This window comes from Plutella xylostella, chromosome 15 (assembly GCF_932276165.1).
Source record: "Plutella xylostella chromosome 15, ilPluXylo3.1, whole genome shotgun sequence".
Classification (NCBI taxonomy): Eukaryota; Metazoa; Arthropoda; class Insecta; order Lepidoptera; family Plutellidae; genus Plutella; species Plutella xylostella.
In genome coordinates this window covers 2,778,579-2,804,089 of record NC_063995.1, presented here as the reverse complement: position 1 = coordinate 2,804,089, position 25,511 = coordinate 2,778,579, and the positions used below count along the sequence as shown (strand labels likewise).

The following is a 25,511-nucleotide window of genomic DNA, read 5'->3' as shown; positions in this document are numbered from 1 at the left end:
GTCCAGTCCAAAGCTCCATAGGTACGGTAAACCCGCACTCCTGACGCGTCGATTGAGACCCCTCCTGACTTCCTCGGGCTAACGGTTGCTGCGTAGTTTAAATATGAAAAGTGAATTTTCCTACTGGACACACTGTACATTGATTCATCGGAAATAAATGAAATTATAACTAAAGATGTGTACATGCATTTAAACCGACAAGTGCTCCATAAAATTTAATAAATCATAAATATCTTTTTTATTGCCGAGTGTACAGTATTTAAATGATATAAAACTTACACCTCTCGTTCATTCTACTTTTTCTCGGCGGCCTTACATTGCCACAACTGCTGTGTCATTTCGGATTGTTCACTAATTTTTATAGCGGGATAAAGTTACTTGCCTTAATTTTACGGTTTTTTTATTTGAACTTAACCTGTTAACCTTCAATTTTCAGTGTTCGGTGAGAGTGATTGTGTCTGTTTTATATTAATTATTATCAGTTGAAATAATCATACTTTGGATAGTTAAAATAAAAAATTTACCAAGTTAAATAGGTATTTAAATAGTATTTGGTATAACACTCGTACATAATTATTGAATGTATGATAACATAATATTTCCCATCTTCAAATGGTAATTTTATTTCTTTAAGTATTTCCCGAAATACCTACCTACCCTAAGTACTCATTATCATCAATTAGCATAGGCCCTGAGCCATAAAAAAATGACAGTGTACTTTTTAAGCCTCATAAAAGTGATGCAATATAGAAATTGTTTCGAAATTTCAGATGCACAGCCCGCACTAGTGTTCACCGCACAGAGCATATCAAAGCTGCGCCGGCGCACGACCGCGCTCACACAGCCAATAGCGAACCGCCTCTGAAACAAACCGCACGCCGACAACCAAAAATATTTAAAAATAATAGATATTCTAAATTTAAAAATGAAGAAAGTACTAGTGCTGTGCGTAGCCCTTTTTGGAACCGGTAAGTGATTTTACACATTATTTTAGTAGGTATTTCATAATTTAATTAAAAATATTATATTCTGAATACTGTTAGAAGGATATTTCACAGTGTTATATAGTACAAAAGTGTTTGCAAAACAAATGAAATTCCATTGGCTTTGAACCGCAGAGTGGTGTAGACAGCTATTTTCTGCAATAGGGTAAATTGCGAAAGCTTGTCGTGCATGAATAACTTGGGTACTACACCCAGTAGCTATGTTTTTGTTACCTCAGACGTATATAATGGCTAATAGGTAGGTAGATCCTGAAGGTATATACGTATGTAATTAGGTATTACTTTTAGTTTTGTATCAGGTCTGAATCTCTGCATAACCTAATTACTAAACTATATTATTAATTCTTGGCATATTTTTTGCGACTTTAATTTTTTTACTTATTGCACAAATAAACCAAGAAGTGAACATACAGTCGAACTATAAAGTCCTGACAGTAAAGAGTGCGATTTTGCTAAGACTTTTTATCATGATCAGTCATTTACTTACTTTAACATTCATTTTAAAAATAAAATACCGATTCATAATGGCTTTTTAACGGACTTGTCCTCTAATAAATATAATAGATCGATTAAATACGGTCTTTAACAATTAGTTAGGATCCACTTCCGTTTTCAGGACTTTATAGTTTTACTGTAACTCATACAATTATTTTAGATTCCAGAGAGGACACTAAAAATATCTTTATTTAAAATATCTATAGAGAACCTAAATCACATAATAATATATCTAGTATTCACTGGAATAAGAAGTGGCAGCTGAATACTAAAGTTGTATTAATTGTCTTCCAAACATTACTTATTCTGAGCACAATATATTACGACGTTGCAAGTGAGGAATTTATTAAAATTCTAGGAAACGTGATGAAGTATTGAAGTGGACCGTGTAAATAAGTATGTTACATGGCCACATACGTGACAGTTTTAACTTAGCAATAAACACTTGGGAACTTATTTTAATAGTACCTATGTACTTATAAGTTTAGTCCTTAGAATAAAGCATTTACTTACTATGATCCTGCACCAATAAGAACACATTTTATTAATCGATAGTACCTAGTCAGTAGTACATTTTCATGTTATATAGTAAGCCCATAGGGGTGATAGCTGAGGAGATATTTGTGAACAATATCTCCTCAGCTATCAGTTCTACGACTTCTGGAAATTCGTTGCTTGAATTTAAATGGGAGCAGTCCATGTTTCTAAAAAACAAATGAAACTTTACATACATTTTTAAAACTTAAGTAGTAAAATTTATAGCGGTTGCTATGAAGCAATATTTCTGGGAATTAAAAGGAAGCTATAATCTATTCATAGCCGAAACAATAGCCTTCTGCAGTCTCCTTTCACTCACGCGTCCTAGCTAGTTTACATTCTTTTGAGTATAGTTTATTCTGAATGTTGCTACATGACTATACGAGTAAATAAAAAAAAAATTTAAAATTTAAAAATTTGAACTGTTTATTTCATAAAACATAGATTTATATTGTTTATTTTAACCATAGAGTAATCGTATTCCTTGCTTTAAGATAATATTCTGATGCGCTGTTAAATGTACTTCAACATTGCAGACGGCGTCATTAAGCTAGTCTTTTCCGTTTAGGAATAATTTGGTGCTATTGTCAATGGAACATTTTCATTGCTCGTTAGTGTAATCATTGGTTATGATTATGTACCTCCCTTTCTCATAATAATACGTTTCTCACTTAACCTGTAAATTTCTTAACCCGGCTAGTGTGATGCAAGGCAATAATGTACCTTTTGAACACTGTCACGGAACCTGATTGGTTTTGAAAGTGGCCCAACTGTTCAACACTTGAAACCCTGGTAAGGTCATTTTGTAAGGTTTCGTTATCCTGATAGAATCGATCAGCGGTTGTTAATATTGAGTAAGTTTGTAAAGCTTTTGTTGTGTATTGATACGTGGAGAAGACGATTCAAGGTTAAGTTTTGTTCCACGGTCCAAATTCTTGGCTGTTTTTTCAATTCGCCCTAATTTGCACAAATATATTAAATCAAGATTTAGTGTTAAATCTCTATTTAAGCCATAAATTTGTATGGATTGACGTTTCTTAAATCGACATTTGACACTAGAACTAGATTTAATATTTTTGTGCAAGTGTCCCTTATTTTATTAATATCATGTTAAATAAAAGTTAAATAAGAGTTAAATGTTGATCATAAGATAAACATTTAAATCTATGTGTAGATTTTAAGTATATTTTATCTGCATGCATTGTCCCTAGTTTGAACTTGTATAAAAATACTTACCCTAGTTACGAGTGGATAATCATGTAACATATTGGATCAATGTCATTGCGGCGACATAGGCAGGTACAATCAGCAAAAGAGATAATATATGTACCTACAATTTCCACCGCAAACAGTTCTATCCTAAGAAACACAGGTAAAAGATAAATTACTTGAAAAATACGTTTAGTTATAACTTAACTTCTTAATTGAGTAATAATATTTTAATCATCCATCATCCTCCAATAGATATAAAATTTACAACATTCATTTTTTTGAAATAGTAAAAACTGTAATTCGATACTTGTTTCTATTGTTGACTGTACCTGAGTGTTCTCACTAAGCGTATTGACTTACAGTAATCAAGACCGATTGTTACTCATTTGTAATCATTTACTCATTACCTCATTGGTAACGAGTTACTTGGTAGGTTCAATTACCCGATTGCGTCCAAAGGAGGGCATCGTTTTTAAGCTATGTTTAACTGTCTGTTAAGGTCGGGTAATATCAAACTAGGAATTAACCTAGCTATAACCGGTAGCCAAATGCAGGATTTAAAACTGGAAATGAAATTCACCGAATTTTGTATATAATGGTAATAATTTAAATCTCTTGTTGATATGTTTTGAAATTGCAAGGATTTTTATATTTATAAGATAGGGATACGTTAGACTGGTTTCGATCATCAATACGAGACACCGAGACATAGTCGACATCTTCCATTCAATAGTCTATAGTAAGCCATTTTCAATAATTTATTAAATGCAATGAGTATGTTAACTTGCAGCCAGTAACAAAATATTAAATATGTGCTTATAATTCAACCTAACTTATTATTTCTTTTTCAGTTCTCGCTCAGGAGTTCGATTGCCCAGACAAATCTGGATTCTACCCGGATCCGTACCAATGTGACCTTTACTACAAATGCTCTAAAGGTCAGTATCGTGCAGTAATTTCTGGGACATATAAGCTTGCGTGAAAAGTCATAGATCCTTTTGTCTCTAGCCTAGTACTAGACAACTAAGCACCTATACGCTGACTGAAAAAGGGGTTGTTGAATATTATGTATACGTGTTTGTATGTGGTGGCTCAGTAAGGTATAGCTCCACAATGTTGGGAAGTCGCCTAAATGATCTTGTCCATATTTCATAAAAAATGCCTAAACCGATATATATAAAGTATTAAATAATAGTAGAGATATGACCTCAAACAGTAAGCTTTTAAACTAATAAGTAGTTAACCCAATTCAATTTCGTTTCACAAGAAATTGCATTCTTGCAATAATTTGCTAAAACAACATTCTTTTTATAAAAATGTTAATGAGTGGTTTTAGGACTATTAAATTATAAAGGTCACCGTTAATTTTATAAAACATACTTTATGAACTGTGTTTGACTATAATTAACAAGGTTATATTATAATGAAATATGTATTAAGAATAATATCTTGTACTATCTGTTACAGCGAGCTTCGCTTCGCCTTAAAAGTTTTCCCGTGGGAATTCCGCGATAAAAAGTAGCCTATGTGTTTATCCAGGGTGTCAGGTATCAGCAAACTCCATACCAAATTTCGTTAAAATGGGTCCAGCCGTGTACACACACACACACACACATATACAGTTCCCCAAAATGTATAATGCACATAGAAATCTTCGCCATTGTTCGGCAACGGTCGTATTCCCGAGCGTTAGAAAACTATTATGTATTTAGAGTGGTTAAGTGCATTTTCTTCATGAAATTTTTGTAGAATTATGTAATTGGTGCTAAAAGAGATAATTGATTTATCAGTAACGAAATTTGATTCGATAATTCATAATATTTACTTCGAAAATGTTACAGTAGGTACTTTTCAAGTGTCTTACTGAAAGCTGATGTAAAGATGGATGAAAGAAGGTTTGAATAACACAAGGTTTATATTATAAGGAGAAATGGATTTCAAACACAGGTTTACATTAATTTTTTTAAATCTTAGTTCAAAAGTATATACAGCACTGATTATTTCACATTAATAAAAATGTTTACATTAAAATCTCAGTTCAAAAGTATTTACAGCGCTATCATTCACAATAATATTACAATTACAAACTTGGTCTTTTGGCTGTGGCTTTATTGGCAAAGTGAAGTCTATCAATGTGACGTATATTTTATTCTTAAATGTGCCTCATAATATGGCATCGTCAAAAATAATTAAAGTTGAAATTAAATTCACATTTGAAAAAAATAACAAGAACGATGTGTAATTGCAGCTCTTTATAATTCCACAAAAGTAATACTGATCTTGACCTTGAGACCCTTGACTGATCGGTGACAGCCACCGACCGCCCAAATTGTTTTCGATTATGTGTCACATGATATTGACTACTATTTCTTTCGAACAAGGATCAAAATGCAAGTGCTCTTACGATTCAATGATTCGGGTGTTTCCGGGAATACGACAGTTTGCGAACATTTGCATGCGCATTATTAATATGGGAGAACTGTACTCACAAACTTTCGCATTAATACTAATTGTAGGAAAGTCCCGTAAATAGTGAATAAACGGAAATATGGTGACTCAGAGTCAGCTGGACGACTTTCGATCTGACTTTGGGATATTCACACAAAAAAATGGTGAAGATTTTTTTCCAATTAACGAACAAATTTGCAATTATCATATTATATCACAGTATCATTTTGCGGTTCACAGGTAAATCAGAGACGAAGCTGTGTCCGGACGGGCTGGTGTTCGCCGATGAGAACCCCAACAAGGAGCGCTGCGACATCCCCTCCAACGTCGACTGTGGGGACAGGAAGGAACTGCGTAAGTACTCGTTAAACCTATTCTGCAGTAAGTTTTTATAATATTTAAAGAGAATTTAAATGAAATTAAGAGCATAGTGATAAAAGTTACGTATACTATCAGCGTTGCTATACCGTAGCAATTATGAGAGAATTGTGAGTAGGATTTGATGCGTAAGCTTCATAATTCCAATTTAATACAATACAACTCTTTATTTACATCAAAGAACATATACCTCTTAGGTAAATACAAAAAAGTATGCTTAAAACGAAAAACAGTACAAAAAGGCGGCAGTATTGCTTATAGCAATCTCTAAAAGACAACATTTGGCTTGGTTGCATTTCAAAATAGTCCCAATTTGGTTCCTTCCTATTTTCGTAATAAATCTTAGTAAACTTCCTTCCTGTTTAGATCACAATACAACAGCCTTATAATCGTTATACTTACTTACTACGACGTAATCTACTGTGACTAATGCCGTAGGAAGTTATGTCTAGGAAGTTTGGTTCAAAGAGTTATCTGTAATGGTCTATAAAACATTTTGATGTAGAAAGTCGCATAAGTCGCATTCGTTCGTTGAAATGCCTATTCCTTCCTATTCCTACTAAGTACATACCTACGTTAGCAATAATCTTAAGAGGTTCCTATAACGTCACTTGGTTTGAACTACCTACTTAGTTTTATTTAAATATTATGATTTTTACAGAGGAGCCCAAGCCAACTAAAGACTGCCCGAGGCAGAATGGATACTTCAGGCACCCTGACCCTCAGGTAAGACAAACAAGGATTAATAACAATTCTAGAAGCAAGATTTTTTATAAAATTAGGAATAAGATTTTCGACGGACCCATTTAGATACATTATTATTATTATCATTTAACCAGCCACCATACTTATTAGTTAAAACTTAGTAAAATACCTATATGTATTGAAAAATACAACTTTTAAGCCTAGATACGGGACTATTACTAATTAAATTCGTGAGGAAACCTGCATATCTATGTGTGTGAACCCGCAGTGTACCAGCTTGGTGAAAAACTGGGAAATGGTGATTAGGATAGCGTTTTCGATTTTAAGAGGATATACTCAAAGGTTTTATCCGAGAGAGAATGGTGCAGACTCACCCCAATAGAAATAATACCTAATAGAAGGAGCTAAAAACGCTGAACTTTTTCTTCCAGGCCTGTGACAAGTTCTACTTCTGCTCGGACGGTATCCCCAACGAGATGCCGTGCCCCCCCGGCCTGTACTTCGACGAGGAGACCTCCAACTGTGACTGGAAGGACGTGGTCAACCGCAAGTGTGACGCCATCACTAAAGGTAACTAGCACCATCTAGTCGTTTGAGATGGAAGTTTTAAGATACGAGTTCTTACAAGTGTGACGCCATCACTAAAGGTAACTAGCGCCATCTAGCCGTTGGAGGTGGAAGTTTCACGATAAAAGTTCGTATAGAAGTTGTGGTCAACCGCAAGTGTGACGCCATCAGTAAAGGTAACTAGCGCCATCTAGTCTTTGGTTGTGGAATCGTGGAAGTTTCACTATAAGAGTCCGTACAGAAAAAGTTGGTCAGATTGAGTTTTGTGACTTCTACTTAGATGAGGTTCAGGACTTCTCCAGAGGATAACGTATCATGGGGCACCCTACAGTCCGGTGGACCAACACTCACGTAGATACGTAGCGGATCAAGGCTGGATTAGGATAGAGCGAATTATGTTACTATCGGCGCAGCTATGCTGGCCATGTCTACCACTACGTGTCCCTTTACTTATAATAATCAGTAACTTCATCATCATCATCAGTCTTCTATCGCCCACTGTTGGGAATAGGCATCCTTTTTGTACGCCAATGTTTTTGGTCCTGTGCCGCTCTGGTCCACTGCATCCCCGTTACCCTGTTATCAATAACTTAACATGCTATCAATAACTTACTATAATTAAATTCGCAGACGTCCTCGACGACGGGTTCTCCTGCCCCGACGGCGAGGTAATGGGGCCCAACGGCCGCGCCCTGCCCCACCCCACCTTCCCTCACCCCGAGGACTGCCAGAAGTTCTACATCTGCCGCAACGGCCTCCAGCCGCAGAAGGGTCAATGCCCCAGCGGCAAGGTCTACAATGAGGACACGTTTATGTGTGATGAGCCAGAGAAGGTTCCCGGATGGTGAGTGTGGTTTTAGCGTCTTATTCTATTTTATGCTATTCTATTTTGAGAAGGGGTGAAGCTCCTGTACGCACGTGGCTGTACATAATATATATTATTATTATCCCCTTAATAAGAGCTCAGCTAGTCTAGTGTCTAATGTAAAATACCTTAATTTAATGGGAAGTAGTCACCAAGACGAACCAGCTAAAAAAAAAGTTTATTGTGGGTGTGGTGAGACGATTAAACAGTTAGACTAGTCAGAATAGCGCCAGCGTCAGTCTCAACGCCCAGGTGGCAGCAGACGTATATAAAAGGTTACAACCCACTCGAAGGCTCTTTTCCTGCACCCTAAAATGGCATTTTAGTCCCGGTTTAAAAATACTTGTGAATTACTAATATTTGAGTACTCTATTTACATATATTCATTTTTCTTATTATTTTTCAGTGAAAACTACTTCGAAGGCCAGCCTCTTGACAAGAGCAAAGTTCCGAAGAAGGCGTAATTTATCTCTGTGTCATATTTATTAAGCTATTTTAATTAAATATTGTAGAATAACTTAACACGAGTGTTATTACTTCACTGATTTCTAAAATGAGGAAGTCTTTAGGATGTCTGTGAAGAAAACTGAAAATCATCATAATCATCAGCCAGTAGTCATCCACTTCTGGTCATAAGCTTCATCCATAGAGCTTCGTGATCTGACCACTACCAATCTAAAGTCATTGGCACATCATTATCATCTGATCTGGTACCCGAAATGTAAAGTGACCCATACGGCAACTTCCTACTGTCACGTCGGGTGTTGCTGGGATCTACGTAGGTAATCACAGAAAGAATTACATAGTTTACTTTTTACTTTACAATAAAATCCTCTTATTATTATTATATACTTTACAATAGAATCCTCTTGTCTGACTGCTCCATTGCGGAGAACAACGAGGAGACATTAGAGGCTTTACGCCTCAAGCACCCGGCGCCTGGACGTCCTTTGAATTTCCCGCCTGAGCCTGCCTCGTCTGATGAATACCTGGTTGTGGAGGTGGGTGATGTTGCGCGTGCTATTGGCTCATTTAATAATGGCTCTGCGGCGGGGCTAGACGGTATTCGGCCCGAACTGCTGAAGGAGTTGACGTCGTCAGGCGCTGGAGACAACGGTGCCACTCTGCTGCAATCTATTTGCAATCTGTCAAATTTCCTGCTCAGAGGTTTGGTCAACAGGGAAGTTTGCCCGTTTTTATATGGCGCTTCCCTGTGTGCTTTAAAAAAGAAGGACGGCGGCATCCGACCCATCGCGGTGGGCAGTGTACTCCGGCGTTTAGTCGCCAAGCTGGGGTGTGCCGCAGTGAGAGACGTTATGTCCCAGCGTTTGCAGCCTCATCAGTTGGGTTTTGGCGTACCCTTGGGCTGTGAAGCTGCTATACACGCGACACGGTCTTTCGCGTTTTCCCGCGATGGTTCGGATGACGTGATCATCAAGGTTGACCTCAGGAACGCCTTTAACACGGTTGAGAGGGACATAATTTTGGCGCGGGTTAGAGATCATACCCCAGCGCTGTACCCTTTTCTCCATCAGTACTATTCGAAACCAAGTAATTTATTCTATGGTGATAGCCTGGTGGAGTCAAGGGTGGGTGTTCAACAGGGCGATCCTTTAGGCCCTTTGATCTTTAGCCTGGCCACCCAAGATGTTGTGGCTCACTTGCGCTCTCCTCTCAACGTGTGGTATCTGGATGATGGTACATACCTTGGGGGGCAGCCCAGAGGTAGTTTTGGCTGACATTGAGACCCTGAAACAGGGTCTCAGTAACTTGGGACTGTGCTTGAACACATAGAAATGCGAGCTGTTTCCATGTTCGGGGCAGCTACCTAGCGATACCCGCATGCGAGTGGAAGCCGCGGTCCCGGGGGTGAATCTGTTAGTCAAATCGGACTTCACTCTTCTGGGTGCTCCCATCTTTGCTGAGGGTGTTCCTGGGGTCATCCTTTCCAAACTCAGGAATTTGACAGACACTAAGCCCCACCTCAGGCAGCTCTCTGCGCATGTGGCTCTAACCATTTTGCGCAGCTGTTTGTCCATCCCAAGGCTGACATATACTCTTCGTACTGCGCCGGTCTGGCTGTGCGGAGAGGAGTCCTTGAGGTATGACAACATGCTCAGAGAGTTGTTTGAGAGTGTTCTCAACGTGGGGATGTCAGACCTCCAGTGGTCTCAGGCGGCACTACCCATCAGGCATGGGGGTTTGAGCATTCGTCGCCTTCAGGACATCGAGCTGCCGGCTTTTCTGGCCTCAGCGAGCGGGGTGTTGGAGTTAGTCACTCGTATCTTACAAGTCAATGGTGATGACTTTAGCATTCCGTTCGCTGAAGAGGCCTTGAGTCTCTGGCGTGCTCGTTGTCCTGGCTGTGATGATCCCGACTTTCCCGAGCGACAGCGCGCTTGGGATGAGGAGATCTGCCGAGTATCCCTCGATGGCCTCCTAGGGCATAGCTCGGGGGCTGAGCGTGCGCGTCTGCTGGCTGTATCCCGCCCTGAGTCCGGGCTGTGGCTTCACGCTTTGCCATCGCCGCACTTGGGGACTTTGTTAGATGACAATTCCTTGCGTGTGGCGGTGGCACTTCGTCTGGGCTGTGACGTATGTCAGCCGCATCGCTGTGTTTGTGGTGCAAACGTTGACGTGCAGGGGCGCCATGGGCTTCATTGTGTCCGAAGTGCAGGCAGAATCTCACGGCATCACGCAATAAATGATATCGTTCGGAGGGCTCTCATTTCTGCTGACATTCCGGCGGTTCTTGAGCCGCCGGGGTTGAGTCGCAGTGATGGGAGGCGTCCGGACGGTCTCACCTTGATACCGTGGGAGAAAGGTCGGTGCCTGCTCTGGGACGCCACATGCGTCTGCACATTTGCCCCGTCCCACGTGGGGCACACTGCTGGCACGGTGGGTGCGGCTGCCGAGGCGGCTGCACGACAGAAGTGCGTCAAATACGGCCAGTTGATTGCGGGTGGCTATATTTTTGTGCCTCTTGCCATTGAGACCACTGGGGTTTGGGGGGAACAGGGGAGGCAGTTCGTCAGGGAGATTGGGCGACGCTTGAGGAGCCGCGGTTTTGACTACCGCTCTGGGGCGTACCTGGCACAGAGGATCTCCCTTGCCGTGCAGCGCGGCAACGCAGCTAGCGTTATGGGGACTTTTGGGTCGGGTGCGTCCTGGGGTGGTTTATTTAGCTAAGTAAGTTGTGTTTTGTTTGTTTGTTTGTTTTTTTTTTTTTTTTTTGTATTTTATTTTTGACGAAGCTAGGGTGGATTTTATGTTTAACGTTTGATAAATTTTGTATTTTATTTAATAAATGACTTAATTTTTGTTTCTATTCTACTTTACAATAATAGGGACCAAAGTGAGGCGGGACACAAAAAGCAGAGGTTAGGAGTTTTTGTGATACAAGTTACAGAATAGGGTAGTTTCTAAGGAATGAAATCAAAATTATATAATAGCACACATGTATTTTTTTCTCTCTCTACGACTCTATAAAGTGAATTAATGTTTAGTATTGGGAGCCATTGCTGTCACCCCTTCTATTTCCTTAAAAAAATGTATGTGTCTGATATGTTTAGGTACGTACCTTCTTTACAAAGCGGCCTGAAAATTTAAATAAAGGAAACTAGCCTGCTGATTTTGAGACCTTAATCCAGAAACTCAAAACTTTTTTTTTGTTGTTCCTCTTTATTACTGCGAGAGTGACATATTATATAAAAGCGACGTAAGTATATACTTAACGATGTATTCATTCGTGTAATGAAATGTTATGTCCGATGATATTTTAATATAAAAGAGGATTATGTTCCAATTATTGAAGCGCTTTTCGCTGTACATTTGTACTCACGTGATAGGCCGCAAGCCCTACCGCAGATTTAGAATGAGTACAATGCACTGAAGTTGTCGTGTAAGTAGGCAATCCGACTGTCAGATGTTTTCAAGCTGTCCGAAGGCCTCTAGGCGTACAGAAAAGAACCACTTGAAATCGGTCACCCTTCCAATAGCTGACCGTGCCATGAATTGCTTTACCTCGGTGATCAGTTACGATCACTGAAGCCAGCTCGACTACGGACGCTTCAACAAATGTTCAATAAATTTTATAATTACTTCGTACAAAAAGTTGTCTTATCAGATAAAAAACTATATGCAAGTACAGTGTAGGTCACTTTACTAGCGTGATTACTAAGTAATTATAAAGTACAGGTATTCTATGATGATGCAAAATTGGTGTAGTAAGCTGTCGGATCTCTGACTGTGTTATCCTGTCAGCACGGTTACGAGCCTGCTAGCTCTTACCTTATGAGTACTTTGAAATTGAAGTACAATGTTTATACCATCACTTTTATCCTGAAGGAAAAAAATTACAGGAAATCTGCACCTGTGTTTGGATTTAGCTATCAAGATATGTGAATCCACCAACCCGCAGTTGACCAGCGTTTTGACCTTGAAGATTAGCGCAAAGATTTGACTCTACCTTAGAGAATCCGTGTAGTATACAAAATTTACGCACAAAATATTAGTTTAGGACCATCCCGTTTCATAAAAATGGGCAACATAGTTTACTATTGTTTTCTTTCAATATAGTATCGCTGGTTGTCGACCCGACCCGATACCCGTAACGCCTGAAGCCTTATCGTGCTTTACCATGAATTCAGTGGTTTGATATAATCTTATTGTTGTATACTATATCAAAAAGATCAAAAAGATTATTCTTTCGCTGAAAGCCAAGGCTGTGGGACATGATAACATAGGACGTTTTATGATCACAACCCTTCTTGACATCCTTCTCCCCGCTATAACCCATATTGTTAACTTTTCCCTTTCCTCAGGCCAATTTCCGAACCTTTGGCTCAAAGCCTACGTCCTTCCTCTCCCAAAAGTCCCAGCACCCACCGCTCCCAACGAGTACCGTCCTATCTCCATACTACCCTTCTTATCCAAAATCCTAGAATCTATTGTGCATCGTCAGCTGACTATGTTTCTCTCAAATGGTGGTCTCCTGAACCCATTCCAATCTGGATTTCGTTCTGGACACAGTACCACCACAGCCTTGCTTAAGGTGACTGAAGACATCAGATGTGCCATGGAGGATCGGCGGGTAACAGTTCTGGTCCTGGTGGACTTTAGCAATGCGTTCAATGCCGTAGACCACGACCTGTTGCTTGCCGTTCTTCAATGTCACAAGATCTCCGATCCCGCTGTTTGCTGGTTTTCTTCATATCTTCGTGGTCGCCAACAGGCAATACGTTGCGGTCCTTCTGATATATCAGACTGGGCTGACTTGTCTGCTGGTGTTCCACAAGGCGGCATTCTCTCTCCTCTACTTTTTTCAACCTTTATTAATTTAGTCACCTCAAATCTTCTATGTTCCTACCACTTGTATGCCGATGACCTGCAGATCTACAACCAGGTCAAATTAGACGATTTAGATGCTGGCATTGCTGGGGTCAATAGTGATCTCGAGGAGATATTAAGATGGTCTCGTAGCTTTGGCATCTCCGTTAACCCTAGTAAGTGTCAAGCCATCATTGTGGGTGGTTCAAGGCTGTTATCGGGTCTCGACTATGCTGCGGTGCCACCAGTCAAATTTGATGGTCGTGTTGTACCTTTTTCTGCAACTGTCAATGATCTTGGCCTGATCATTGATCAAAACCTAAGTTGGGATCAGCAACTTGATAAAGTATCCCGCAAAATTTACGCATCACTCCACTCCTTGCTTCGCTTAAAAAATTTTCTTCCCCAGCACACTAAACTTGCCCTTGTTAATTCTCTTCTTCTTCCCATTTTAGACTATGCGGATGTGTGCTATCTGGACCTAACTGAAGCTTTGCTCAATAAGCTTGAACGCTTATTGAACACGTGCATTCGTTTCGTTTTTGGGCTGCGTAAATATGATCACGTTTCACAGTACCGCGCTCAATTGAAATGGCTCCCCATCCGTGACCGTAGGAACCTGCGTATCCTTTGTCTTCTCTTCTCTATCCTCCACGAGCCAAATACCCCACCTTATCTAAAGTCTATGTTCCAATTTCTATCTGACACTCATACCAGAGACTTACGTTCTTCTCATAATTCTATTTTAGCCCTACCCTCCTTCCACTCTGGTTTTATGTCTGACTCTTTCGCGGTCACGGCTGTGCGTCTATGGAACGATCTCCCTGATTCCATTAGGAAGGCTCCGTCTCGCAACGTTTTTAAGCGTCTTACTCGAACTCATTACCTTAGTAAGATAGTTAGTTGATAGCTCTTTCCTGAACCTCTAAATTAATTATTGTTATATAATATTAATATTTATATATATATTTTAGTTTTATATATATATATATATATATATATATATATATATATATATATATATATATAGTATATAGGTATATATTATGTTTATCTATATATTCAGAACTTATATGTAGTTACGTATTTTATATTAGGTATATTTGGTAATTATTATTAAGTGACTTGTTTTTAATTTTGTAGTAATAGTGTTGTTTTCTTTTTGCACACCTTATAATAAAATTTTCTTGCACCTCCTGTGGGTTGACTGGTAGAAAATGCTTGTAGCATTAAGTCCACCCTTTGTACACTTATTTTTATATTTGTGCAATAAAGGATTAAATAAATAAAATAAATAAATAAATACTAAATATTACATACGAAATAGGCACAATCTCTTTGTCTGTCTGTATGTCCGTATTGACATGTCACAAAGCGAATGGAGGCGTGTCACTCGCTGATTTTGTAATAGCCGTCTTGAACTCAATACGATACTAGACTATAGGGCTGTATGTATAGACGTGATGTCGTATGATACGACCCGTATCGTTGGTCGACAACCACATCCCTTCAAGTTTCCTTAGCAAGAACAATTTGACGAATAGCGGTATAGAGTTTTGTGATAAATCTATTGTTTACGCAGTGTCCACAATTGCAACTGAATAACTCATATAAATGGCGGTTGTACACGTATGCTAGACTTTCAAAATAAAATTCCCGCTAAAGCCTGAATCCTTATACTTATTTAAATCTGAATTATATTTAAAAAAGGGGACGTTGGTATGTGTATGTTTGGATGGTAAAGTGCACTTGAGAAAGAGTCCTTGCCACTTGAGTAAAACAATATAAGGAAAATTCAGTTATTGATTCAGGAAAATCAACAAACACACTCTTCAGAATTGTGCCAAATCCTCATTGTATGCACTCACGAGCAAAAAAATGGTGCACAAACAAAATGCCATTTCAAATATTTAATTTAAAATTTGAACACAATATTTATTTACGTTTCTTGTTGGTAAAATTGTGATGCGCTGTTAAATATACTTCAGTATTGCAGACGGCGTGGCTTCGGGTAATTTGATGATTATCTCACTGGTCTTTTTCGTAGCTCGCGAGTGTACTATACATACGGCCCCACCCGTTGGAGCCACGAGCCACGAGCGGCCCACGCGCCGTCGTAGTGGCACCTCAGTTCACCCGCCGCACGGACGTCAAGCCAGACGTAACACGTAAACATGTCGATAAGTGCCAAAGTTGCCTGCTGGTTCGCCTGCCTGGCTTATGGTGAGAGCTTTTTGATTTATGAAACTTTTCGGGGAAGGTTGGACCTTATGGGCTTTGGGATAAACAATTAAATAAACGTTAAATGATGTTGATTAACTTGATGTCAAACGCCTTGTCAATTCAAAACACTTGTTATAAATTTAAATAATATTACCAGGTAATTAGTTTTTGTTACCAATACGAAGTTGATACGTAATTTACCATATTTATATCCAAGTTGTTATTAATTAAGTAAACCTAATTAATCATCTTATTTTACGACCACCAGTCCTACCCAACACCCAAAAAACTCAAATACCTCAGAAACTTAATTGCAAACTTACCTGACATTAAGGTCACCTAATAGCTTAAATAACAAAAATCCGCTCTAACCAGTATAACAAGTAGTCGAAAAAAACTGAAGTTATTAATAAATTAATAATAATTGTTCTAAATGGCATTTCCTGCGGCTGTTGCTCAACTGATTGGAAAGGGAGTGTTATGAACTCAAGGCTTCGGCCTAACAATTGCCTTAATTTGTTAAATTGTTCCTTTAGCTAGAGCGCGTAAGCATAATTTACAGGCTCCCTATCGCGAACTTGTTTAGATAGAGATTTTTGGATCCAAATTGAATGTCGTTGTGACTTCACGGTAGGGTCCCAGTACTGTAAAATATATGGAACTAGCTGTTCCCGCGCGCTTCGCTTCGCCTTAAAAATTTCCCGTGGGAATTCCGGGATAAAAAGTAGCCTATGTTCTTTCCCAGGGTCTAGACCGTATGTATACCAAATTTTATTCAAATCCGTTCAGTAGTTTTGGCGTGAAAGAGTAACAGACAGACAGACAGACAGACAGACAGACACAGTTACTTTCATATTTATAATATTAGTTAGGAAGTTAGGATAGTTAGGATACATGGAAGGTCAGGTTGTATTCAAGAAACTTTAGCTACGTAGATGTAAGTAGTAATCATTGTTAATGTATCTTACTCATAAACTTTACATAATAGATCGCCTCCTAATCCTATCGGCACCTTATCACATTTGCTATGTTAACCAGTAGCCGATTATTGGACGATGATGGCTGTCTTGGTTTTCGCTCAGACGTTTCAGACTTCGGTTTCCAAAGGCGATCTTAATGTACTAGTAATTTTACACTAAGCTTTCATTTGGAAGCCGAGGTATGAAGATAAAGGTCTTCAATCAGGGTGTCTTGATGGTGAAAACGTTCTACTTATTATATGAAAAAATACTAAGTTTCGGAGTTTTACACTAGAAAAAATCTATCGAAGTATGAACTTAATCTAGTACCTATAACGCATTAACCTCTCTGTGTATTTTTCCTAATTGTTAACGACTGTGTAGCATTAATACTAACCTTAGTGGTTAAAATATGCTAGTAAAATGTATTAGAAAACTAAGATTTATAATGATAAATAAATAAAATAAAAAAATCACAACTCAAACACCATTTAGCCAAGCAAAGCGCTGCATCCCATACCCAAGTTCTGCTTAACTTGACGTTCACAAGTGAGAAACTGACAATAAAATAAATTCCTAGTGATTTCAAAGTAGGTACTTCCGTTTTCCTGAGAATCTCGCTAAATGCAATTTGTGGTTACGACATTTACTTAGGAGATGTTTTGCAGTAGAATGATAAACATTTCCTGTTTGTGACAATATTGTTGTGTTCATAATCATTTAATTTAACTCAAACTTAGGCATTTCAGTTCCTCGTTTTCCCTGCTATATGTATTTAAGCTATAGGTTATATATCAAATGAATAATCCTTATATTTTTGTTAATTCTATGCAAACCACTTTAGCTCTAACCATTAAAATGCTATGGCATTATACAATATATGTACCTATATGTCTTAGCTATAATGTGCTAATTTGATCATCGATGTAAAAAAATATCTAACGAACAAATCCTCATCTTCAACTCTCACATCCTTACAACATTTGTCAACAATAAATATTACTTGTATTCATTTGCACTTCAAATTGAACTCTCTTATACTTCCAATAAAGTTTATAACTGAAAAGTGCCGCTCAAACATAGCGTGACTTATGCAGTAATGTAAACGGCCGGCGCCGGCGCAGGGGGTCACTCTATGTGACGAAAAATGAAGCTTCGGAGCGCTGCTGCGCGAGCCACGACTCTATCTCGCTGTATTAAACATGCGAATGGCACAACAGCTCTCATTTGTAGATTTTTCGTCAGTATAGAGTAAGTCGTCTGCTGGGACAAGTATCGCTAACAAAAGAGTTCAACGCGTGCGCGCGCTTCGTTCCAGCAATATGTAATAATAATGATTAATTTAATAGTTATGATTTGAACGTTCGTGTTTATTGATAGCAGTGATCAGTTACTATTTAACTTTTAATTGAAGTTCTTAGTTTCATCATATTGTTTTATAAATACACACCATTTAAATAAGTTGCAAAAGCATAGAGTACTTACAGTTATTTTGGTAAACGACTCGATGCGTTGAGACGTCAACACACATTCTTTAAAAGTTATTTATTGACTTTAGGCTACATCCAACCACCGGATAGTGCTTAGAATTATAATTTTTTGGCCCATCGGGTACTCAGAAAGCAAAAACTGATATTAAAGGATCAGTATTATCATTTGAATTGTACTTTTGTGCCAGTAAAAATTATTTCAACCTTATAATGCGAAACGTATAATTATAACCATGAATAATTATTAATCGCAACAAATCAGCCAGAGTAATTGTAATTCTAAACAGTAGGAAGTGATGCAAACATCCTGCAATTTATTTGATGAGCATTCTTAAATGAATACTTTTAGATTATCTCATCATACCTACTACGTATACGTAGTAAAGATGAAAAATATAATGAGTGTTTCTAACAAAAACCTATAATGATAATTAATTACTTAATTGATTCCAAAATTTCAACATAACAATCAACGAAATTTTAAAACAAATTAAATGATATGTCAGTTCAAAATTAAAACATCTCTACAAATAACACCTCTTCTACAACCGAGCTCCTATTTCGAATAAGTTTGGTTAGACATTAGTCATTAGATTGAACTAAATACGGTTTGACAATAAACAAAATGCGATCAGTTTTTTTATTTGTTTTTGTATTTGACACAAAATCTTGTTCGCATATTGTTAGTCTAAGCAATAAACATTACGATTCCAGTGAAAGAAGATGTGTCTGCGCAAATTATGTCATCGCTTTATTACGCACGGCTGGTCGCTGACTGCATTTGTAAAATGTGTGTTTACTACCTACTTATGTAGTGGTAGTAACTTTATCTCAGTAATAGTGTGCAAGCGCACACAGAGCCATTACATTCACCTTTTAATGTCTCATTGTGATTTACTCAATACTGTATTATACAATTATTGAAACAATACATTATAATTATTCGTGTTAATTATTTACCTATGATATCCCTGACTAGAGCGGTGGTGGCTCAGTCGGGTTAACAAGCGCCCGCTTCTCACGCCAGAGGTTCGAATCCCGGCGCTGACATGTACCAATGAGTTCTTTGAATTTAAGTACAATGTATACCATCGCTCTTACGGTGAAGGAAAACATCGCGAGGAAACCTGCATATCTAGATTTAGCACATCTAGATATGTGAACCCACCAACCCGCAGTGGATCAGCGTGGTGGGAAATGGTCCAAGCTTAGGAAGGCTATTTAGACCTTGGGGATATGCACAGAGAATAGAATAGAAACCATGACCAAAATACCTAAATACATACACTTAACTTCTAAAATTAAATAAGAAAATGTGAAATTGTTTTGATATTGAGATACGTTTTGTATACTTCTGTATTATTTGTCTATTATGTTAAGCGTCTCTGTCTCTGCCTACCCCTCTGGGAGACAGGCGTGAGTATATGTATGTATGTATGTATGTATGTTAAGCGAGATAGCATTGTTTGAATCATGTTACAATTGTGATCACTATCTCACGCTAATCTTTTTATACTGATGGAGGTGTCATCACAACTTCTTGTAGAGTTTAATAACCAGTTTTAAACAACTTTTATAACAATACATTTGTAAGATACTTTTTTCGATAACGAATCATTTGTAAACAATAACATTAATACTTGTATTTATACATAGTGTTTAAAATGTTTAGGAAATCATGCTAAACGTATCGAGTTTGATTATTGACCTTTGTCATCGGTTGTGAATTGTAACCCTGGGTTTGTAAACCCACTGATTTGGACACCAACCCTTTAAATACATTATATTCATAATTAAGCAATTTAAAAACTTTCGGTATTTTAAATCATGGGATGAGAATTTTGGATTTCACGCAAAATTGTAAAATAAAATAGTATTCTAAAATTTGTAATGTTTTGGGCTCTGATAGTGAATAACCTGCCAAATATCAACCATTCCACCCCACTCTTTGCTTCTAAAACACACCTATATCCCAATTCAGAACTGGTTTGCTCCAGCAGAGCTAAGTGAATCGAAGATATTGCCTCACCGCGGAAGGCTGCAGGGGCAAAAGTGAAACCTCCGGGGTGTTACGTAACACAGCTCTGACACTATGTGATTGTGTCACTATGTAAATTTTAAAACTAGATGAATATGTTTTTGGATAATGATGTCTATCAAAACTTTTATGTCTGCGTATTCACAATCACAAGTGTAAGCAGACACAAAAGGTCCATAACTCAAACTGGCATAATTTTTTGCGAATATTAATGAAACAATCCTGGACGTCCACACAATGTAGAGCAGTAAGACCATAAGTATTATAAAATGTCTTGAAATATGCAGTTCTCGGTTTAATAAAGAAAGTTTTTTTTTTTTCTTAATAGGCCAGGTCTTATTTATTTAAATAAGGAACACCAGCAGTTAACACAACAGACATAATACTTCATGTCTTTATATGTATTTAGGATAATATTAGAGCCTAGATCTAGCATGGGTTATAATATCGCCTACAACGCTCTCCACATCACAAAAGGTTAACTGGAAGTCCAAAAAATGATATTAGTATTAAGTTCGCCTATGAGCACTTTAATTTGTTGTGCAGTATAGAATTTAATAATAATAATACGTAAATTCACGTGTGTAGGTAAGTATATTGAGTTTTTTATCTGTATCAAACGTGAGCATTATCATTGAACGGTACCGAGCTAACATCAAGGTTGACAAGTTATACTTTCACTTTGAAGTATTTGCAAGGTTAATCAAATTTTACCCTGTATGTTTGTACCACCTAGTTAAAGCTAAAATTGTTTATTAAAAAAAAACCATTTTAAAAATATGCTGTAAATTATACAGACATACCTACATACAACATCACCACTTTTCTTAAGCTTCCACTTTTCGCATCGTACGTAACGGACGCATCGCATTCAGTATTGCTTGTAAACAAATTCCTACAAGTACGTCCACTTTGCCGGCATTGTCAATACCGTTTTACCATAGATTTATAACAATCCGTTTGGAGCGATACATACGATATCGATAGGTACGCTTACCTTTAGTCGAAACCAGTGCGGGGGTCAGTCCACTCACATTATGACAAGTTTTATGGTACAATTAACACGAGGTTACACTTTCATTACTACAGTCCATGCTTGTCAGTAGAGGCTGTGACAAGCTGATAAGCGATCCAAATTATACTTACTTTGTATTCTATTACAACTTAGTTAATCTTATTTTTAGCATCGCTTAAAATCTAACTTAGCTCTCCTTTTATTATGACTCTGGAAATGTTCTAAATTGTTAAGTCATTTTGAAACACATAATTGGATTTGAGAGCTTACTATCTAATCACTTCCTAAGTAAAAGTATGCTTCTTCGTTTAAAGTCAGTGATTGGGGGCCCTAGTTCTCATCAACGATCGATAGGTATTTGTGAAATGCAAAAACAATAATTGGCGTCGGTCTTTCATGTGTTCATGTTCTTCGTAAGCCAGTAATTTAGTATGTTGAGCGTGACGGTTGAGTAAGCGCCTCAATGAAAGAGGTCAGCCTGTCAGTCAATATTTATGTGTAAATCGTTTGGGCAACTTAATTAACTAGCTTAAGGGTAAGCTAAGGAAACCGTTTTAATATTTTCTTTTTTTTTTCAGTAAATGCCGGCATCATCCTTGAAAATGCACCGGCGTGTCCAGAACAACATGGCGTGCAGGTAATAATCTTGACATAATATTCTTGGTCTTCTCTATAATGTGGTATATTTGACATAATTTTGACATACCGTGAAACTCACACCAGGGCCGAGTCCACACTCTGGAAAATTGTAATGGTCAGATCGTCCCTTACTAATGCCGTTTAATTTCTCTACTAATTACTTACATATACATACGACATAAAATGACAAAAATTAGGCTGATATTCGTTTAAAATTCCTTCGTTCAACTTAAATTTATTATTATTCGTACTACCTAGGTATTTAATTTACACAATCCACTCGTAGAAAACTAGTCTACCAGCTACACTTTTCCACATCACTAAAGACAAATTGGAAAAGAATGATAATTAGGTAGCCTAAACTTCGATATTCCTGAATATATTTAACTATGTATAACAGAAAATATCGGAATGTATTATGTCAGGGATGGAAATTCATACTTTTACTTCAGAGCTAACCGTTTATTCTGAAATATTGATAATTAGGTAGCATAAAATTCGAAATTCTTGATGTTAATGTCTAATAACGGAAAATATCGTGTTATGTTATGTCAGGATGGATCTGCATCACACATCTTAGTCTTATTTCTTAGCTTAATTTTAATTTCGGAGTCTTCACGAATAATCAAATAAAAAACCCCTATAAACCATTGTATTTCTTACGCGGAAATCCAATATATTTTCGTTAGGAGTTACTTTTTAAGCCACTACACATTTCGGTCAACCTTAGCTCAAAACTTCCTTTGCGCTGAGCATAACTATTTTAACCCATGACCCGTCCTATCTAGCATAACTAGTTTAACCCCTCACCCGTCGTGCACTCCAGGCGTACGCGCACCCGGAGCTTTGCGACCAGTTCTTCTTGTGCACCAACGGAACCCTCACGGTGGAGACCTGCGAGAACGGACTGCTGTTCGACGGCAAGGGCGCCGTGCACAACCACTGCAACTACAACTGGGCCGTTGACTGCGGGGAGAGGAAGGCTGACTGTAAGTTGTTATCTGTAGCACCCTCTAGATATACATAAAAGGGGAGGTGAAAAGGTATAAAGAGGTTTTTTTTTGGGCGAAACGTTCGTTGGATGAAAAATTATAAGACTATCAATTCATGGGTCAATTGATTGATGACGAATCTGAAACGGTTAGTTGTACCTGAAATATTTAGGAGTCGTTTAAATGTCGATATCTGTATGGTGAACTTTTGTCAGAAAATAGCATGTTCTGCTTGAATTCAAATTGATCACTGACAAAAAATATCTGTCCTAGTAGGCTACAATGTATCATCTAAAACTAACCCCTCACCTTACCTTCCAGTGACCCCAATCTCCACGCCCGGCTGCGAGTACCTCTTCGGCATCTACCCCGACAGTGACGACTGTTCCACCAGCTACGTGAAGTGCGCATTCGGAGTCCCGCAGCAGGAGCCCTGCACGCCCGGCCTGGTGTACGACCACCGCACGCACAGCTGCAACTGGCCCGACCTGCTGCAGCCCTTCTGCAACCCTGAAGGTTTGCGCTTGTGTTTGTTGAAGTAGGGAGTTTTGCAATCCTGAAAGTTTGGGCTTGTGTTTGTTGAACTAGGGAGTTTTGGGACCCTAAAGGTTTGTTGCATAGTGCACTTGTTAGAGTAGGGAGAAGCGTGAAATGCCTGTAGCATAGATGACTGAGTTAATAATCTATGATCTTGATCGAGGAGTGATTCGATTCGAGGCATAATATAGATTGTGTGTAAGCGCGCCTTGGCAGATATATACAGCAATCTGCGGCAGCGGTAGCTCCTTTTTAACCCTGAAGTTTTAAATTAGCAACAAGTTACCTAACATATTTTCAATTTATCGCATTTTTAATTCTGATTTTCATAATGATCTAAGAGAGTGAAAGCTTTGCGGGATCAATTAACAAAACATTATAATTGCAGGTTACGTTTAAATTACGAAAATTGCCTTCATTTTGCCACCCCCTTACATACCCAAATTGGAGTGTCCTATACAATTTTACGTGGTTATCTACCTACCAACCTATTACTAAAACCTCACTCTTATTCCGCAGCGGTCGTCGGCTTCAAGTGCCCCACCAAGGTGCCTGCCCACACTCAGTCCGCCAAGTTCTGGCCGTTCCCTCGCTTCCCCGTGCCCGGAGACTGCCGCCGCCTGATCACGTGTGTGGAGGGCCAGCCTCGCCTCATCACCTGTGAAGAGGGCAAGGTCTTCGACGACCAGAACCTGACTTGCGAAGACCCGGAGCTGGTGCCGCACTGCGCGCACGCGTAGGCGCTCGCTGTTTCATTGCAAGATGAATTGATTCTTTGTATCTTTTAGAAAATTTTCGCACTATGTACTTACTTTCTTGGTTTTTAATATCAATGCTCTACTCACTAAGTGTTTGCTGCTGGACCGAGAACCTGTCTCACCATGGTTCTTGAGCTCCACTTATGGATTTCTCAATTGAAAACCATAATATCAAAGTAGGTAGGTAATAGTAGGTATAATGCGATATTGCAGGGAAATTTTCTAAAATGTAATGTTTTCGAACTTTAAAAGTTTAGATTACTTCATCATGTTTTGTAAGGCGTATTCCTTCATCTTGCAATATTACTGTAAGTTATCATAGTAATTTATCTGAGAATCCTATTTATTGAAAAATTTCATTTTGATACATTTATATTTCTAATAGTACTCTCAATGCCCTGAGTATGTATATTTTATATACTTGCCTCTTTGTTACCGTATTAAATTATAAGTTGCCAAATAATCAGAATTCGTGATATTAGTTACCATAGAAAAGTATAAAACATATTTTATATAATTATGTATAATAGATTAAATACTCGTAGGTACATAGTAAAGTTTTGTACCTGTGAAATTATATTTTACGAACATAATTCTGTACATAAAACCGAAAATGTAAATAGGAGTTTATTATAATTTTATAAAATATCTAGTGTAGTATTTTATTTTCCCCGTGGATCGCTTTAAATTCTCCTTCTACCTCTTAGTGTAAAATTAGCCATCAGTGGATGATAATAAGCTGATGATGATACGGATGATACTTAATGAAAATCAATCAGCGTGCAATAGAAAGGTTTTCCTATAATCAAAGGTTTTCCTTTGCTTCAGTGACATTATCGAGAATCGAGAGAGTGTACAACGAATCTCCGAAAGTCTCGAAACCCAAGTCTAATACGTCGTTTACATTCAGCCGAAGTGAGCAGGCAAGTGGGCAGGGTAGGGGGCCGATTTTAATGCATCAGAATAGATAATGTTGTGTCGCTCCTTAGTGGTCGTTTCTTTTTTCTGACTATACATTTTTTCTCCCTATATAAAATGAGACCGTAATTGTTTCGACGTCTGCCATTCCCGACACTTGAAAGCGAAGTGAGTGGTAGGGCAGTATGTAAACACACACTCCTCTCGATCCTGCTGCAGAAATATTTAGGGAATTAGTGGTAGTAGTAGTATAACTTTATTATTGTACATAAAACACTTAAATAACTTTTAATACTTAAAATCTATATTACAATAAGGGCGGCCTTATCGCTAAAAGCGATCTCTTCCAGGCAACCCTAAGAGCTAAGAGAGACAATTTTTTAATATATAAATGAGGAAGTTG

At 38.1% G+C, this 25,511-nt stretch overlaps 2 protein-coding genes across 2 annotated transcripts; both read left to right on the top strand.

The window, feature by feature from the left end:
- Positions 1-804: 804 nt before the first annotated feature.
- On the top strand, positions 805-8,733 carry LOC119691142 (protein obstructor-E). The gene is made up of 7 exons (XM_038107763.2): positions 805-968; positions 4,100-4,186; positions 5,937-6,050; positions 6,736-6,800; positions 7,211-7,349; positions 7,977-8,190; positions 8,618-8,733. Exons 1-7 carry the CDS (start codon positions 926-928, stop codon positions 8,673-8,675), a joined length of 720 nt encoding a protein of 239 aa, XP_037963691.2. The 5' UTR covers positions 805-925; the 3' UTR covers positions 8,676-8,733.
- A 6,874-nt stretch (positions 8,734-15,607) lies between these two features.
- Positions 15,608-24,376, top strand: LOC119691288 (protein obstructor-E). The gene is made up of 5 exons (XM_038108495.2): positions 15,608-15,762; positions 21,843-21,901; positions 22,730-22,892; positions 23,217-23,411; positions 23,952-24,376. The coding sequence occupies exons 1-5, from the start codon at positions 15,714-15,716 to the stop codon at positions 24,170-24,172; spliced, it is 687 nt and encodes a 228-aa protein (XP_037964423.1). The 5' UTR covers positions 15,608-15,713; the 3' UTR covers positions 24,173-24,376.
- Positions 24,377-25,511: the final 1,135 nt, after the last annotated feature.

Excerpts from the sequence above, each read along its gene's own strand:
- LOC119691142 (XM_038107763.2), top strand. The coding sequence starts at position 926 with ATGAAGAAAGTACTAGTGCTGTGCGTAGCCCTTTTTGGAACCG. Across the intron at positions 969-4,099 it reads CGTAGCCCTTTTTGGAACCG|TTCTCGCTCAGGAGTTCGAT; the intron begins GTAAGTGATTTT and ends TTTCTTTTTCAG. Across the intron at positions 6,051-6,735 it reads TGGGGACAGGAAGGAACTGC|AGGAGCCCAAGCCAACTAAA; the intron begins GTAAGTACTCGT and ends TGATTTTTACAG.
- LOC119691288 (XM_038108495.2), top strand. The coding sequence starts at position 15,714 with ATGTCGATAAGTGCCAAAGTTGCCTGCTGGTTCGCCTGCCTGGCTTAT. Across the intron at positions 21,902-22,729 it reads CAGAACAACATGGCGTGCAG|GCGTACGCGCACCCGGAGCT; the intron begins GTAATAATCTTG and ends CGTGCACTCCAG. Across the intron at positions 22,893-23,216 it reads CGGGGAGAGGAAGGCTGACT|TGACCCCAATCTCCACGCCC; the intron begins GTAAGTTGTTAT and ends CTTACCTTCCAG.